Source organism: Adiantum capillus-veneris, chromosome 21, assembly GCF_014529385.1.
Source record: "Adiantum capillus-veneris isolate H3 chromosome 21, ASM1452938v2, whole genome shotgun sequence".
In the NCBI taxonomy this organism is placed as follows: domain Eukaryota; kingdom Viridiplantae; phylum Streptophyta; class Polypodiopsida; order Polypodiales; family Pteridaceae; genus Adiantum; species Adiantum capillus-veneris.
In genome coordinates, this window is record NC_140951.1 from 87,595,719 (window position 1) to 87,609,317 (window position 13,599).

At 48.6% G+C, this 13,599-nt stretch overlaps 1 protein-coding gene across 1 annotated transcript in view; it reads right to left on the reverse strand.

The window, feature by feature from the left end:
• Positions 1 to 13,599, reverse strand: part of B73 (molybdopterin biosynthesis CNX1 protein / molybdenum cofactor biosynthesis enzyme CNX1 (CNX1)) — a 157,207-nt gene that overhangs the window by 99,078 nt on the left and 44,530 nt on the right. Inside the window, exon 7 of the mRNA XM_086493915.1 lies at positions 253 to 443. Within this exon, the coding sequence (XP_086350041.1) occupies positions 253 to 443 (191 nt within the window). The remainder of the gene's footprint in view (positions 1 to 252; positions 444 to 13,599) is intronic.

Consider the following 13,599-nt stretch of genomic DNA (forward strand, 5'->3'; position numbering starts at 1 on the left):
CTAACTAACATTCTTGCGCTGTCTTTGGGAACACTCTGTGACCCATTCCTTTGCCTTGCTTCAGTTGTCCTGGCCTCCAGGAAAGGTATGTTCATTACCGTTTTGATGCAATACGGGGCCCTCATATGAAAGACCTGACTCCTACCTATTTCCCCTATACAAAATACACTTGAATGCTTGTTGACCAAGATTAATTTCGATGATATGCTCAAAGCTTTTAACTTATAATCAGTTAGTTTGATTAGAACGCACCTACATAGGCTGGGATTTTTCCAACCAGAGACCTTGCGAATTGCAGGGACAACCACCAGGTTAAAGCATACAATGCAGCTTACAGGGTTTCCAGGGAGAGCAAAGACCAGTAATTCTTGAGGTTGCTTGGAATGCCCCTTTGAGTTTTCAATCGTTGCAAATGTTAAGGGCTTTCCAGGCTTCATAAGTACCTACAAAAAGCGAAACAAAAGAAAAGAACAGCAACTTAAATCTTAACACTACACTTGCATTTCAAAATCAGATCTGAAATAATTTGGTTAGGAAATCTATGTCCTTCCATAATTGACACAAGCATATGAGAATCGAACTGAAATCCATTGACACGGAAAGAATGAAAATGAATTTTGATTCAGCTAAGGATTCTGGTAGCTTGTATATCAAAAGTCAAATCACTGTGTTTGGCTTTATCATCATGACAATCCTCTATCAATAATATGCAAAGATATTCTTGTATAGCCCTATACTGGTTTTAACCTCACGGAGCATCCAATTGATATTTTTCCATAGATACTTGCTCCACCCTTTTGATGCATGTAATCTCTCTCATGTTAGTGGAGGAGCAATCAATATAAAATACCACAGCATAAAAAACTGGGAAAAGACTTCGGTCAACAGAGTTGAAGGTGTTATGTTACCTGTCAGAAGGATGTTAGAGATGAATACTCACAGGGTAACGCATAAAGAACTCCCATAGAGCTATCCACACTACACTCATCCATATTATGAAAACTGGTATGCATGCTTTTGTTTAACATAAATGGAAGGAAACGACGAGGCATTCATGAAGGGGATCGGGGAGCACCACAGACGGAGAGTGAGAGAGAGAGAAGGAGACACACACACGCAGATATGGGTGGGGAGACTCAATGAGTGGCAGCCCCCTATACACTTATGCTATGTATAAGGTATACATTGTACAAGTTAGTGGGCGCCCAGACTCTGGGCGGCCGGGCAAGGCATAGACGCCTATACCCCAACAACCTCCCACTTAAAGGCGACTGTGCCTTTAAGCAAGAGAACTTAGTCTAAAGACTACAAAAGGTGAGAGAAAACCGCTCTCAACCGATGCCCACTGGCTGGCTGTGATCGTGTGCATCCGGCTATCCTGCTCCCGTGTAAGTCCATACACCACGAGACGTACCGCACACGTACTGCAAGTATGTACGCAATACCTGCATATCTCCCTCGTGCACTATGCCATCATCAGTCAACAAACGACTGACAACCCCAACTGCAAATGCTCCCACTGCAGCTGCGATATCTGGTCTCAAGATCAGCATCTCATACATGAGACCACCGAATGCCAATGCAATGCTAGCGAGCCCTGCTAGCTCTACGGAGCATGCATCAACATATATATCCCTGGCAATAGGCATCTCTGACTGACAAGGCGCGTCAGCCACATGCATCTCCTGACTGTCCTCAAAAGACGCATCAACCTGTCGTGCAACCTCAGAGCAGACCAGCTGCTCTAGGTGTCTGCTGGAAGACATATCCTGCACAACTATATCCCCATGCTCACTGTCGAGCATAGAAAGGAATGACTGCATAATCGCTTACATCTCAGTCTCCTCTTCAATCATCCACTGCAAACATGACACTCAATCTGCTGTGACTCACTAGAGCTCTCATGCTCTAACTCCGTATGCATAGACTCTTGCACAACGTCCTCCTGTCGTGACTCACTAGAGCAAGACCGCTCTACCTGTCTATCCTACATAGAAGTATCTCGCACAACTGACTCTCTGCTTTGCTCAGTCACTAGCAAAGCATGCATGTCTGACTCTGTCACCTCTCTGTGTGACTGCTCAAGTCGTGCCCCAATTGTGTGCACAACGAGCTCACTACTCTGCACTCCATGCAAAGTACCCTACAACCCATGAGCAAAAGAGACTCGCCTGCTCTCTCGCTCTCTACCTGGCTACGTGATCACAGAGACAACACCGTCTCTCCCGTGATCCACATGCAATGGGTAACCTGTACCACTCCTGGCACCTCTCGCAATCACTAGCGAACCCAAATGCATCACAAAATCTCGCTCTCGTAGCGAAATCTGACATCCACTATCCCGTAACTGTCTGACTGAGATCAAATCCTGTCTCAGATCTGGCACATAACCCACATAACGCAGGGTAAATCTCATACCACTGGGCAAGGACAAACATACGTCTCCCGCACCCTCAATGTCATACACAGCACCATCAACCATGTGCACACAACCAAGTCTCCCACTAGAAAACGTGCTAAACCACTCACGATGCGACTTGACATGGAAAGTAGCATCTGAATCTAGTAACCAATGTGAAGACAATGTGCAATCCGATATGCAATCCGTAGACATAAGATCGTCTGAAGACAAGCTAGATGTAAATGTGACATCGCCGTCACAAGCATACTCAGTAACCACCGTACTGATCTCACTAGCATCTGTCATGCCCAAATCTGCATCACGCATCTGTCGCCTCCGTTGTCTCAAACGCCTGAAACATCGACGCCTAATGTGCCCTCTATGTCCACAATGCCAACATGTCAAGTCTATGCCGTCGAGACTTGCGTGTGGGACCAATCTCTCCCATGGACATAGAAGTGGGACTAGACTCCCCTGTAGACATGGATGTCGCGTACATAGCATGTAAACTCTGCCATAAAGCATGAGTTGTAGTCTCCCTCGAGACCTGCCAGTCAACAGACTCAACCAGATGCAAACGAATCATAGACATTGCCAACTCATCAAGATCCTGCCAATCATCATCACGCATAGACTTGGGCTTCGCCGATAAACCACGCAAGGGTTTATCCTGCCCCAAATCCGCCAATGCAGCATGTGCTCCTTCCAAGCAACAAAATCTGCACCATCAAACTGTGTCAAACCATAACGCTGGAAGTCAAATGAAAAATCAGCCATAATGCTCTCAAAAGAGAAACCAACAATGAGTAGCAAATGTCAACCAAATCAGCCCTAAACTGGCTCGAATCGCATCAACAAAAGTCTGCAAATATGGCTGTAAAATCTGATGCAAAGTTGCACCAATAACAGTGTAAAACCTTGCACAAAATCACAAGCCAATATGACTCGAATCCGCATAAATATCTGACAAAATTTTGGCAGAGTCTCCTTTGTAACTGGAGCAAAATCTCAACAGTAAACCTCAAAGAGACAATAATATATGCCACAATGGCCAATCCGGGAATAAACTCGACCGGAATCACCTCACAAAGTCATACATATGAGCATACCCGCTCTTGCCGGAGTACCACTCAACGGCTCCCAAATAACATACATGTGAGTGATGATTGCTGCCAAAATACCTTTCAATCGATGACCAAATGTCTGCCAGATAACTATAGCAACATTTCGCAAAACCTTGCAAGATCTGTCGCTATGCGCAATATGAAATACGGCACACAAGGGCATACACAAGTGACTCCAAACTCCAACCAAATGATGACTGAAAATCACCTGTCAAAGTGGGAGTAAACTCAACCACTAAACTGTCAAAGAGCAACCTACGAATACGTAGAAGCTATGGCGAGAACCTGGATAAAATCCAACAGAGTTTCTTCTATAAATTGAGCCAAATCTCAAATAATCTCAGCCACAAACAAATACACAAATCCATATATGGCATATATAAACCGCCAAGTCCATGGCAACATAGCTCACTCTCGCATGAGTGGCTCTCTGGACAAATGCATATCCAAAAACCTGTGTACACCTATGAATTTGCTGGTTGCTGCAGAAAATACTCCGTGTGTGTGAGATATACCAAAAACAGTGTTTTTGGGACCCGAAAGTGCACAAATAAACCTGTTGCTGTACCTGCTGTAATTCAAAGCAGAATTTCAGCAAATAGACATCACCATCGCGTCCGGAGAGTGCCAAAACCCTGACCTAGACTCCTGGATCATGTAGATCTGACTCTGTATGACGGAGCTACGCAAAAAACAGCGTTTTAGAGCCCGAAAATGGCAAAAAACGAGCTGCACACAGACTTGAACCTGCTCCTGCTCCTGCTCCTGCTCCACTCTGCGTGATGCAATGTCCTCTCAATGCAAGCTCCAACGCAAGAGCTCTGCCACAACAGCATCCAAGCACTCGAATGTCAAGCTCTCCTCCGTCGAGCACTTCTCTAACGAGCTCCACTGAGCTCAAAAGCTCCTCTCACCAAGGAAGCCGCAACCGCCTCCTCGACCAAGCTTGACCACACCAAGCTCCTAAGCTCCAAAGACAATGCTCCTCAAGCTAAAATCTCTCTCCGTGAAACTCCACGATCGAACTCCACCGTCGAGAGCGAGCGAGCTATCGTCTCGAAGCTCTCAAAGCCGTCGTGCTCTCCGCGGTCACCATAGCTCTGATACCAATTGAAGGGGATCGGGGAGCACCACAGAAGGAGAGTGAGAGAGAGAGAGAAGGAGACACACACGCAGATATGGGTGGGGAGACTCAATGAGTGGCAGCCCCCTATACACTTATGCTATGTATAAGGTATACAAGTCAGTGGGCGCCCAAACTCTGAGCGGCTGGGCAAGGCACAGACGCCTATACCCCAACAATTCATCCATTGAATTCTCCTTATTACAGTCATGGAACCTCCCTCTTTTGTTCCTCTGGTTTGGTATTAGGACTGCTTTGCTCCACTTGTATCATTTATCATTGAATCCACCTTTCAACAGATGATATATTTAGCTAACACAATCAGCCCTTTAAATACACTGATAGAGTCTACAGTGATGCATGCAATTGGCTCTTTCTACCCCCTATATATAGAGCCCTTAATGTATTCTTATTGTGTTTTTAGTATTCTTCTCCATGGTCTATTGTGTCTTCAATTGTGTCTATGCAAGGATCATGAATGGCACCTTGCCATATCCACCATAAGTTTAAGAAGTGGCATCAGAGCATAATTATCAGGTCATTTTCACGTAACTTTGAGATTTCATTTTGGGACACTCATTAAGCTTTTTGATTCATTGTACTGCATTTAAGATAGTCCATTCACTTCATGAGATTTTCTCTAGGTTACAAAGAACGAAAAATCCGCTAGGTTAAGTCAAGCGTTCACACTCTAAACCATCCTTTTTCCAAGGTCATAGGACCTGCACATAGCTAGTTTGGTTCTTCTCCCACAAGCCTACAGCTCGATTCAGGCTGTGTGATCAACTAAGCAAGTGCAAACTTACTCAGACAGACTCCACTTAGCCACCCAATTGATGGATTAACTCTTGAAATTTTCAGAATTAAGCTCCCATGGGGGGTCGCTGCAGAACCCTTCAGTGCTGAGCTCTGTTCTTGGTGCTCACAACCTCTCGAGCAGCCATAGCTTGGTATAAAACCATCCTAAATCTGAAAACTCAAGGCAAAAAATGAACTGTATCGGGAACTCTCCACCCCACAGTGTCCCTGTGGACAGTAGTTGCATAAACAGAATTGGAGAAATTATTTCTCATAAAAACTCATTACTTCAAGTTCAAGTATTGGACTCCAAAATCATAGTGGTAAGCTGCCAGGTACATAAAGCTGGAAATCCTCTGTTTTCCACTAATGATCCTCTGAAGTTCCATCTTGGGTGCGTAAAGCTCTTTTCTAGTTTTTATAACCTCAACAAAAGCGAAAGTAAGTCTTCAATGTTCCAAGGATTCTAAAGATTTTGAAGTCGGCATCCAAAAGTCTTCAACCTCTGTGCTTTAAGCCTCTCAAGCCCATGCAACTTTTCCTTATGAAACCAAAGAAATTTAAATGCTTCTCACTATATGGAGGGTCCAAACTACATTCTTTCAAAAACTTTTCATCCAAAGAAAAACAATCAACTCCCTGAACTGCAAAGGATAAGGCTCATCAGTTCGATAAGACATTCATAACCACAATATTAGCAGCCCGGGTTACCATGTGGCGAGCCATGTCAGGCAACACGTATGACATTATCAGCACTATAGATGTAAAACGGAAATCCAGAAAGACTAGGAAAAACTTTATTGATGCCTAAATATAAGAGACAGAAATTTCAATGCTGGTTGATCTGTGCTCAGATGGTTTGGACACGGCATCAAAACTCGGGCATCTACCTATGCCAAATCAGCTGAACCAATCTTCAAGCATCTGAGGTGTTATTGGCCTAGCAATTCTAGACTGGTTCCTACTTTTCCCTGCGGCAATTGAAAATCAAATTGGTCCTTATTAACTTTCACATCATCGATGCCTCTACGTGCACAAAAGGGGACAGCTACTGGTGCACATGAGACTTTTTACTGAACCTCTCTTTTCTGGATGACAAGCCAGTATTCCACTTCCTGACCGTTCTTGTCACTTGACCTTAGAGCTAAAGAAAGGCTCCCACCATGCAGCATTGTACGTTAATGGGTATTTGTAGGGCGTCAAATACAAAACAAGCCGACACTAACACGCAGACGGCGGCACTACCTGCTGTTAGAGAAAGAAAGAAAGAAAGAGAGATTTTTAACGTCTATGTCAGGCCGAAATCGGCCTATGAGACAAATCAAATGTACATGGTGTGTATGTCATCCGTCTATCGGAAAGACAAATGAAACAAAACTGATACAAAACTGAACTGAATGTAGGTAATGGAGTATCTGAGGAGGGATGGAGCTCTATCTCTAGGGGTATATGCATGTCTATATGCTCAAGGTAGTACAATCATGAGAATGCATCAAGCTATCTAGCTCCATCCTGTACAAATGAGGGGATGTAAGATGTGGTACATGGGCGGGGCTGGTGCCAAGGCTACCCGGATGAAAGCTGTCGGGTCGGCCCTCATCTGAGCTACTCGCTCCTCAGTGGCACGACGCTCCCGGGCTCGGATCTCCTCGATCTGTCGGTGGTGGGAGCTCGCGCCCCTGTAGCCTGTGACTCGTGGTCGTCGTCTAGCTCGGCTCACCTCCGCCTGTGGGAGTGTCACTCCTCTCTGAGTATCTAGTGAGGTAGGGGTGGCAATCCTCTGAAAGAAGTCTGTGAGCTGCGACTGTCTCCCCTCTGTCTGTGTAGTTGTGCGTGGCTGTAGTAGTGTGTCCCGATGGCTCTGTATCTCTAGTAAGAAACGTCCGAGCTGTCTCTGATCACGAGAGTCCATGATCTCTCGGAGAGTGGGCTGTCCTCTGAATAAGGCCTCATACCTGCCTCTGATCTCAGTGTATGCTCTGCATCTACATACAAAGTGCTCCTCACTCTCCACCTCCTCTGAGAGAGAGAGAGAGAGAGAGAGAGAGAGAGAGAGAGAGAAAGAAAGAAAGAAAGAAAGATTTTTAACGTCTATGTCAGGCCGAAATCGGCCTATGAGACAAATCAAATGTACATGGTGTGTATGTCATCCGTCTATCGGAAAGACAAATGAAACAAAAACTGATACAAAACTGAACTGAGTGTAGGTAGTGGGGTATCTGAGGAGGGATGGAGCTCTATCTCTAGGGGTATATGCATGTCTATATGCTCAAGGTAGTACAATCATGAGAATGCATCAAGCTATCTAGCTCCATCCTGTACTAATGGGGGGATGTAAGATGTGGTACATGGGCGGGTCTGGTGCCAAGGCTGCCCGGATGAAAGCTGTCGGGTCGGCCCTCATCCGGGCCACTCGCTCCTCAGTGGCACGGCGCTCCCGGGCTCGGATCTCCAAGATCTGTCGGTGGTGGGAGCTCGCGCCCCTGTAGCCTGTGACTCGTGGTCGTCGTCTAGCTCGGCTCACCTCCGCCTGTGGGAGTGTCACTCCCCTCTGAGTGTTTGGTGGGGGAGGGGCGGTAATCCTCTGAAAGAAGTCTGTGAGCTGCGACTGTCTCCCCTCTGTCTGTGTAGCTGTGTGTGGCTGTAGTAGTGTGTCCCGATGGCTCTGTATCTCTAATAAGAACCGTCTGAGCTGTCTCTGATCTCGAGAGTCCATGATCTCTCGGAGAGTGGGCTGTCCTCTGAATAGGGCCTCATACCTGCCTCTGATCTCAGTGTATGCTCTGCATCTACATACAAAGTGCTCCTCACTCTCCACCTCCTCTGTGCAGGCTCTGCAGACGCGCTCCTCCCTGGGAACACCAGTATGTCTCCCGATCTCAATCTCTAACCTGTGTGAAGCCACTCTCAGCTGACCAATCGCCACCTGTGAGCTATGTGGCATATATGTGTCCATGTAGCGTGGTCTCTGTATGAACCCCCCGGACAATATGGTGAGAAACTGGTCTCTGTAATCTGACATCCTCGTCCCCAAGCCAGGTGACTCCCAGACTCTCCTAGTGTATAGCTGCCACAGATCCTGTCTCAGTACCAAGTTCCTCTCACTGCGAGAGAGGTGAACATATGGTGAGTGGGGGTCGTACTGGAATGGTGGTAGGCTCTCCATGTCAAGACCGTGTCCCTCAAACCATGCTCTGACCTGTGAGTACCATGCTCTCTCATGCCCACTCTCTGATAGCTGTATAGCTGCCTCAAATGCTCTACGAGTAAGTCTATCAGGAGGTAGCTCTCTCATCCTCTGGATGAAGCAGACTGTCTGGAATAGTGCCTCTACCACCCATGGTGGTAGAGGCTCTCTCATCCTCTGGATGAAGCAGACTGTCTGGAATAGTGCCTCTACCACCATGGGTGGTGTGGCGAGCTCGGCTCTAATAATGTCATGTGGCACTGTCTTCTTGCTGCGGAGCAAGCGTGAGATCATACATACCTGTGGCCTCTCAAGCTGTGTCCACTGGTCAGCTGTCAATCCTGGTGCCCATACTGCCGCCGAGTACATCAAGGCCGGGGTGACTAAGGTGTCGAAAAGCCACCCCTTCATGCGGGGTTCCTGAAAGTGTGCCTGGTGGCATCTGTATGAACCCCCCGGACAATATGGTGAGAAACTGGTCTCTGTAATCTGACATCCTCGTCCCCAAGCCAGGTGACTCCCAGACTCTCCTAGTGTATAGCTGCCACAGATCCTGTCTCAGTACCAAGTTCCTCTCACTGCGAGAGAGGTGAACATATGGTGAGTGGGGGTCGTACTGGAATGGTGGTAGGCTCTCCATGTCAAGACCGTGTCCCTCAAACCATGCTCTGACCTGTGAGTACCATGCTCTCTCATGCCCACTCTCTGATAGCTGTATAGCTGCCTCAAATGCTCTACGAGTAAGTCTGTCAGGAGGTAGCTCTCTCATCCTCTGGATGAAGCAGACTGTCTGGAATAGTGCCTCTACCACCATGGGTGGTAGAGGCTCTCTCATCCTCTGGATGAAGCAGACTGTCTGGAATAGTGCCTCTACCACCATGGGTGGTGTGGCAAGCTCGGCTCTAATAATGTCATGTGGCACTGTCTTCTTGCTGCGGAGCAAGCGTGAGATCATACATACCTGTGGCCTCTCAAGCTGTGTCCACTGGTCAGCTGTCAATCCTGGTGCCCATACTGCCGCCGAGTACATCAAGGCCGGGGTGACTAAGGTGTCGAAAAGCCACCCCTTCATGCGGGGTTCCTGAAAGTGTGCCTGGTGGCATCTCCGCTCTAGCATGGCCAGAGCTGCATATCCTCGGGTGAGCCTGTCAGCAGCAGCCTGCCTCATAGTGAAGGGTCCTGGTAGGCTGGTGAATGTGATGCCAAGGTAGACATAGGAGGTGACTACATCAACCTTTCCTCCTGCTGCTGTGAAGGTGGCAGCGCTCCTCACTGCACTGGATGTGTGAAAGATCATAACCTTGGTTTTGCCAAGGTTCACAGTCAACCCCTTGTGTGTGCTGAATTCGTCCAAGGCCTCAAGATGGCGTTGCAAGCCCTCGGGTGACTCTGAAATCAACACAATATCGCTCCCCTCTCCCCCTGCTCGCAGTATGTAGTCGGAGATCTCGTCGATGTAGAGCCCAAAGAGTGTCGGGGAGAGTGGGCATCCTTGCTTAACACCAATGGTGCTAGCAATGGTCTCTGAAAAACCGCCTGGGCAACGAACTCGACCCGTCACCTTCTCGTAGAGAGCATATATGGCCCAAATCATCTCTGTTGGTACCCCAATGCTGTGAAGGCGCTGGAAGAGTCTCTCGCGTGGGACTGTGTCAAAGGCCTTGCGGAAATCCACAAAGCAGCAGTAAAGCCTCTTCTTCCGCGCCTTTGCCCCATCAATGAGGCAGCGCAGAACGAAGATGTGATCAGTGGTGGAGAAAGCTCGTCTGAAACCTGCCTGGCCTGGAGCTCGTAAACCCTCGATCTCTGCGTAGCAACTGAGCTGTGCCTCAAGTACTGCTCCATATAGCTTGGCCATCGTGTGGCCAATCATGATAGTCCTGTAGTTCCCTGGATCCAGGGTGTCGCCAGATTTGTGGATAGGCACTATGGTGTGCTGTGTCCACTCCTCTACGAAGCCCTCCCCTATAGCCCGGTTGAAGACATGTGCAATCAACGGGGCTATAGTGGAGGCCGCATAAATGATGTGCTCACTCTGTAATCCAGTATGGTCAGCTGATCGTCTGTGCTGCATGCGGCGTATGGCCCTCTCTACCATCTGTGCTGTAAAGGAGGAGGAGCACGTGGGGCGTGGCTCGTGTGGCTGTGGGATAGGAGGCTGTCCTGGCACCTCGTAAAGTCGCTCTGCATAATCATGCCATATCTGTGGATCCTCAATAGCTGTAGTCGGACGTGGCTCGCGCAGGGTGCGCCATGCTGTCGCGCTATCCATGCTCATGAATAGGCGGTATAGCTCAAGCTCCTGTGCCTCTTCGAATGCTCGCCGCTTTTGGCGTGTCAGCGTCTTCATATGCCGTCTGGCCTCTCTCTCTGTGATCTCTCCTAAGGCTCGCTGTGCGCGGAGGCGTCGGTATAGCTCTCTGCACTCATCATCATACCAGCGGTTCTGAGGCATAGTCCCGGGGGGGGGAGTGCGTCCTGTGTGAGTGGTGTGTGGAAAGGAGCTAATAGCTGAAGTGTGGAGAACGGAAGAGATATGTGATGTGAGAACTGAGAGTGGTGTGGATGGGTGGAGGAGGCATAGGCCATGCTCGACCTCGGCCGAGTAAAGAGAGACTAGCTCATGTGTGAAATGGATGGTGGTGTGTGAAGTGTGTGTTGTGGAGCTGTGTGGGATGGTATCTCCGGTGATGGAGAAAGAGAGGTATGTGTGGTCGGCTCCGATGGGTATGGGTGGAATGGTGAAGGATGTGATAAGGTGTGTAGCCTCCCTGGGTCCCAGAATATAGTCGACTGTACTCCCCCCTCCCTCTGCAACTCCATGTGGCATACAAGTCAGGCCCCCTGAGGTGGGCCACTGGACCATCCCGTTATAAATAACGAGACGGTGCTGGGAGCCAAGTCGAAGTAGATGTCGTCCGTAGGCTGTGACTGGAGCTCTGTCTGCTGTATCTCTCATAGTAGCCTCCTCATCTAGAGTGTGTAGTGCCTCTGGGTCCTCGTGGTCATATGCCTCACACTGCTCACTGCGCGTACGAGCATTGAAGTCTCCCATAAGGAAGACTTCACCCAGTGTGGAGTACTCCATAATCTCCTCCGTGAGGCATGTGTACGGTGACTCCTGCTCAATAAGGGCAAATCTGGAGCCTGTGGGAGCAAAGTAGCAAAGGGCAATGTAGACGATCCTGTCTCGTGAGAGCTCGAGGCGAATCCACATGTAGCGGGCCTGTGGGTCCCGGGCAACAATCTGTAGTCTACTATGAAGCCCCTGTCTAAAGAGTATGGCCACTCCTCCTGAGCCACGAGTGGTGTGCTGGCGCATACACCCCCGATGTAGAGACTCCCACTGGAATCCATGTATCCGTGGTAGCCCTCTCTCTGGGCTCTCGTGTGTCTCTGTAAGTAGAATGATGTCTCGACCTCTCATCACCTCCTCAAGTCTCTCTGGGTGTGTCCATAGGTCTCCATTGCAATTCCAAACCGTGACATGAATCTCCTCGTGTGTCCCACAGGCCGCGAGTCCTTATGCGATGGTCTTGCCATCAATGATAACCCTACCATCTCGATATACTGCCTTCTTCCCTTCTTTGCGGGCTTGGTGGACTCTAGGCATGCACGCGCGACGGTGATCTTGTTGCATCTTTGTGAGGTCATCATCAAGATAAATCGGGGGGCTTTCTAGCCCTCTCAAGATGACCCTCTTTCGGAGGAAAGAAGTTCGAGACTCCTCGGAGGCGAATTGGAGGATGAGAGCTCTCTTCTTTGGATCTTTGCCGGCTCTCCAAACTTTGGAGAAAGGGATCTCTTCTTCCTTGTATCCCACTTTCTTGCATAAAGCTTTCCCATCGCTCTCGGGTGTAGACCCTTCTTCTTCTTTGATGCCGGTCACTCGCACATTGAGACGGCGAGCTTGTCGCATCTTCTCCTCCTCGATGGTTGTGTGTACGATGAGTACCTCATCTTTTTGGGCTTCCTCTCTTGCAACCTTCTTGATGTTCTTTTTGACCACTTCGACCCATCCTTCTTTGGTGGCCTCTAATTTGTCCTCAATGCTTGCGGTGAGGGCTTTGGTGATCTCCTCCTTGAGGGCTTCCTTAGCCTCCTCTTTAATCTCTCCTTCTTCGGGGGTGAGGGATGTGATGGAAGCATGAAGGAGATCGATTTGTGCCTTCATCTCTTCTTGCTCTTTCCTCCATCTCTCCCTCTCCTTCCCGTTCTCCCGTTCCCTTCTCTCCTTCTCCTCTTTGAGATTTTGGATTTCCGCTCTCATGTCCTCCTTCTCTTCGTTCCATAGCTTGATGAGGGTGGCTTTCTCCTCCTCCCATATCTCTCTCTCCATCCGCCATTCTTTCATGTCCTCCTCCAATTGTGCAAGCCTCTTGTTCGTGAGCATGAACGTTGTCTTCATTGTCGATGCCGGCGTCTTGATGATGGGGGAAGACATGGCTGTCTTCGTAACTACCCTCTCTTCATATTGTGAAGAAGAGGGGAGAAGGGGAAGAGAGGGAGTACTTGTGTGTATGCGTGTATGTGTGTAGTGTGTGTGTGGGTATGTATCCGTGTGTGAGAGATTGGGGCCAGCGGGCCTGGTGCACTTGGTAATGCTGCCACAGTGAGGCAGCGGCAAGTGCTACAGCCTTGGCAGCGTGCAGTCGCAACAGGTCAGCTACAATGGGTTCAGCAGCAGCAGCAGTGGCGCGCGCAGGAGCAACAGCAGTGGCGCGCAGAGAGAGAGAGAGAGAGATGAAATGAAATGAAATGTTATATTAACGTCTTCAAAAGGCCAAAGTGACCTATGAGACCAGAAAGTTACAATGTGGTGGATCTGATACAAAGTCAGAGTAACAAAATAACAACATAACAAGATAAAAATACAAAGCAGCTCGATGTGAGCTAGGCAAAGTAGAGTAGCAGCTGGCTGGGATAGCTAAATCACAGGAGATCCAGAATCGGTCGCTGGCGGATC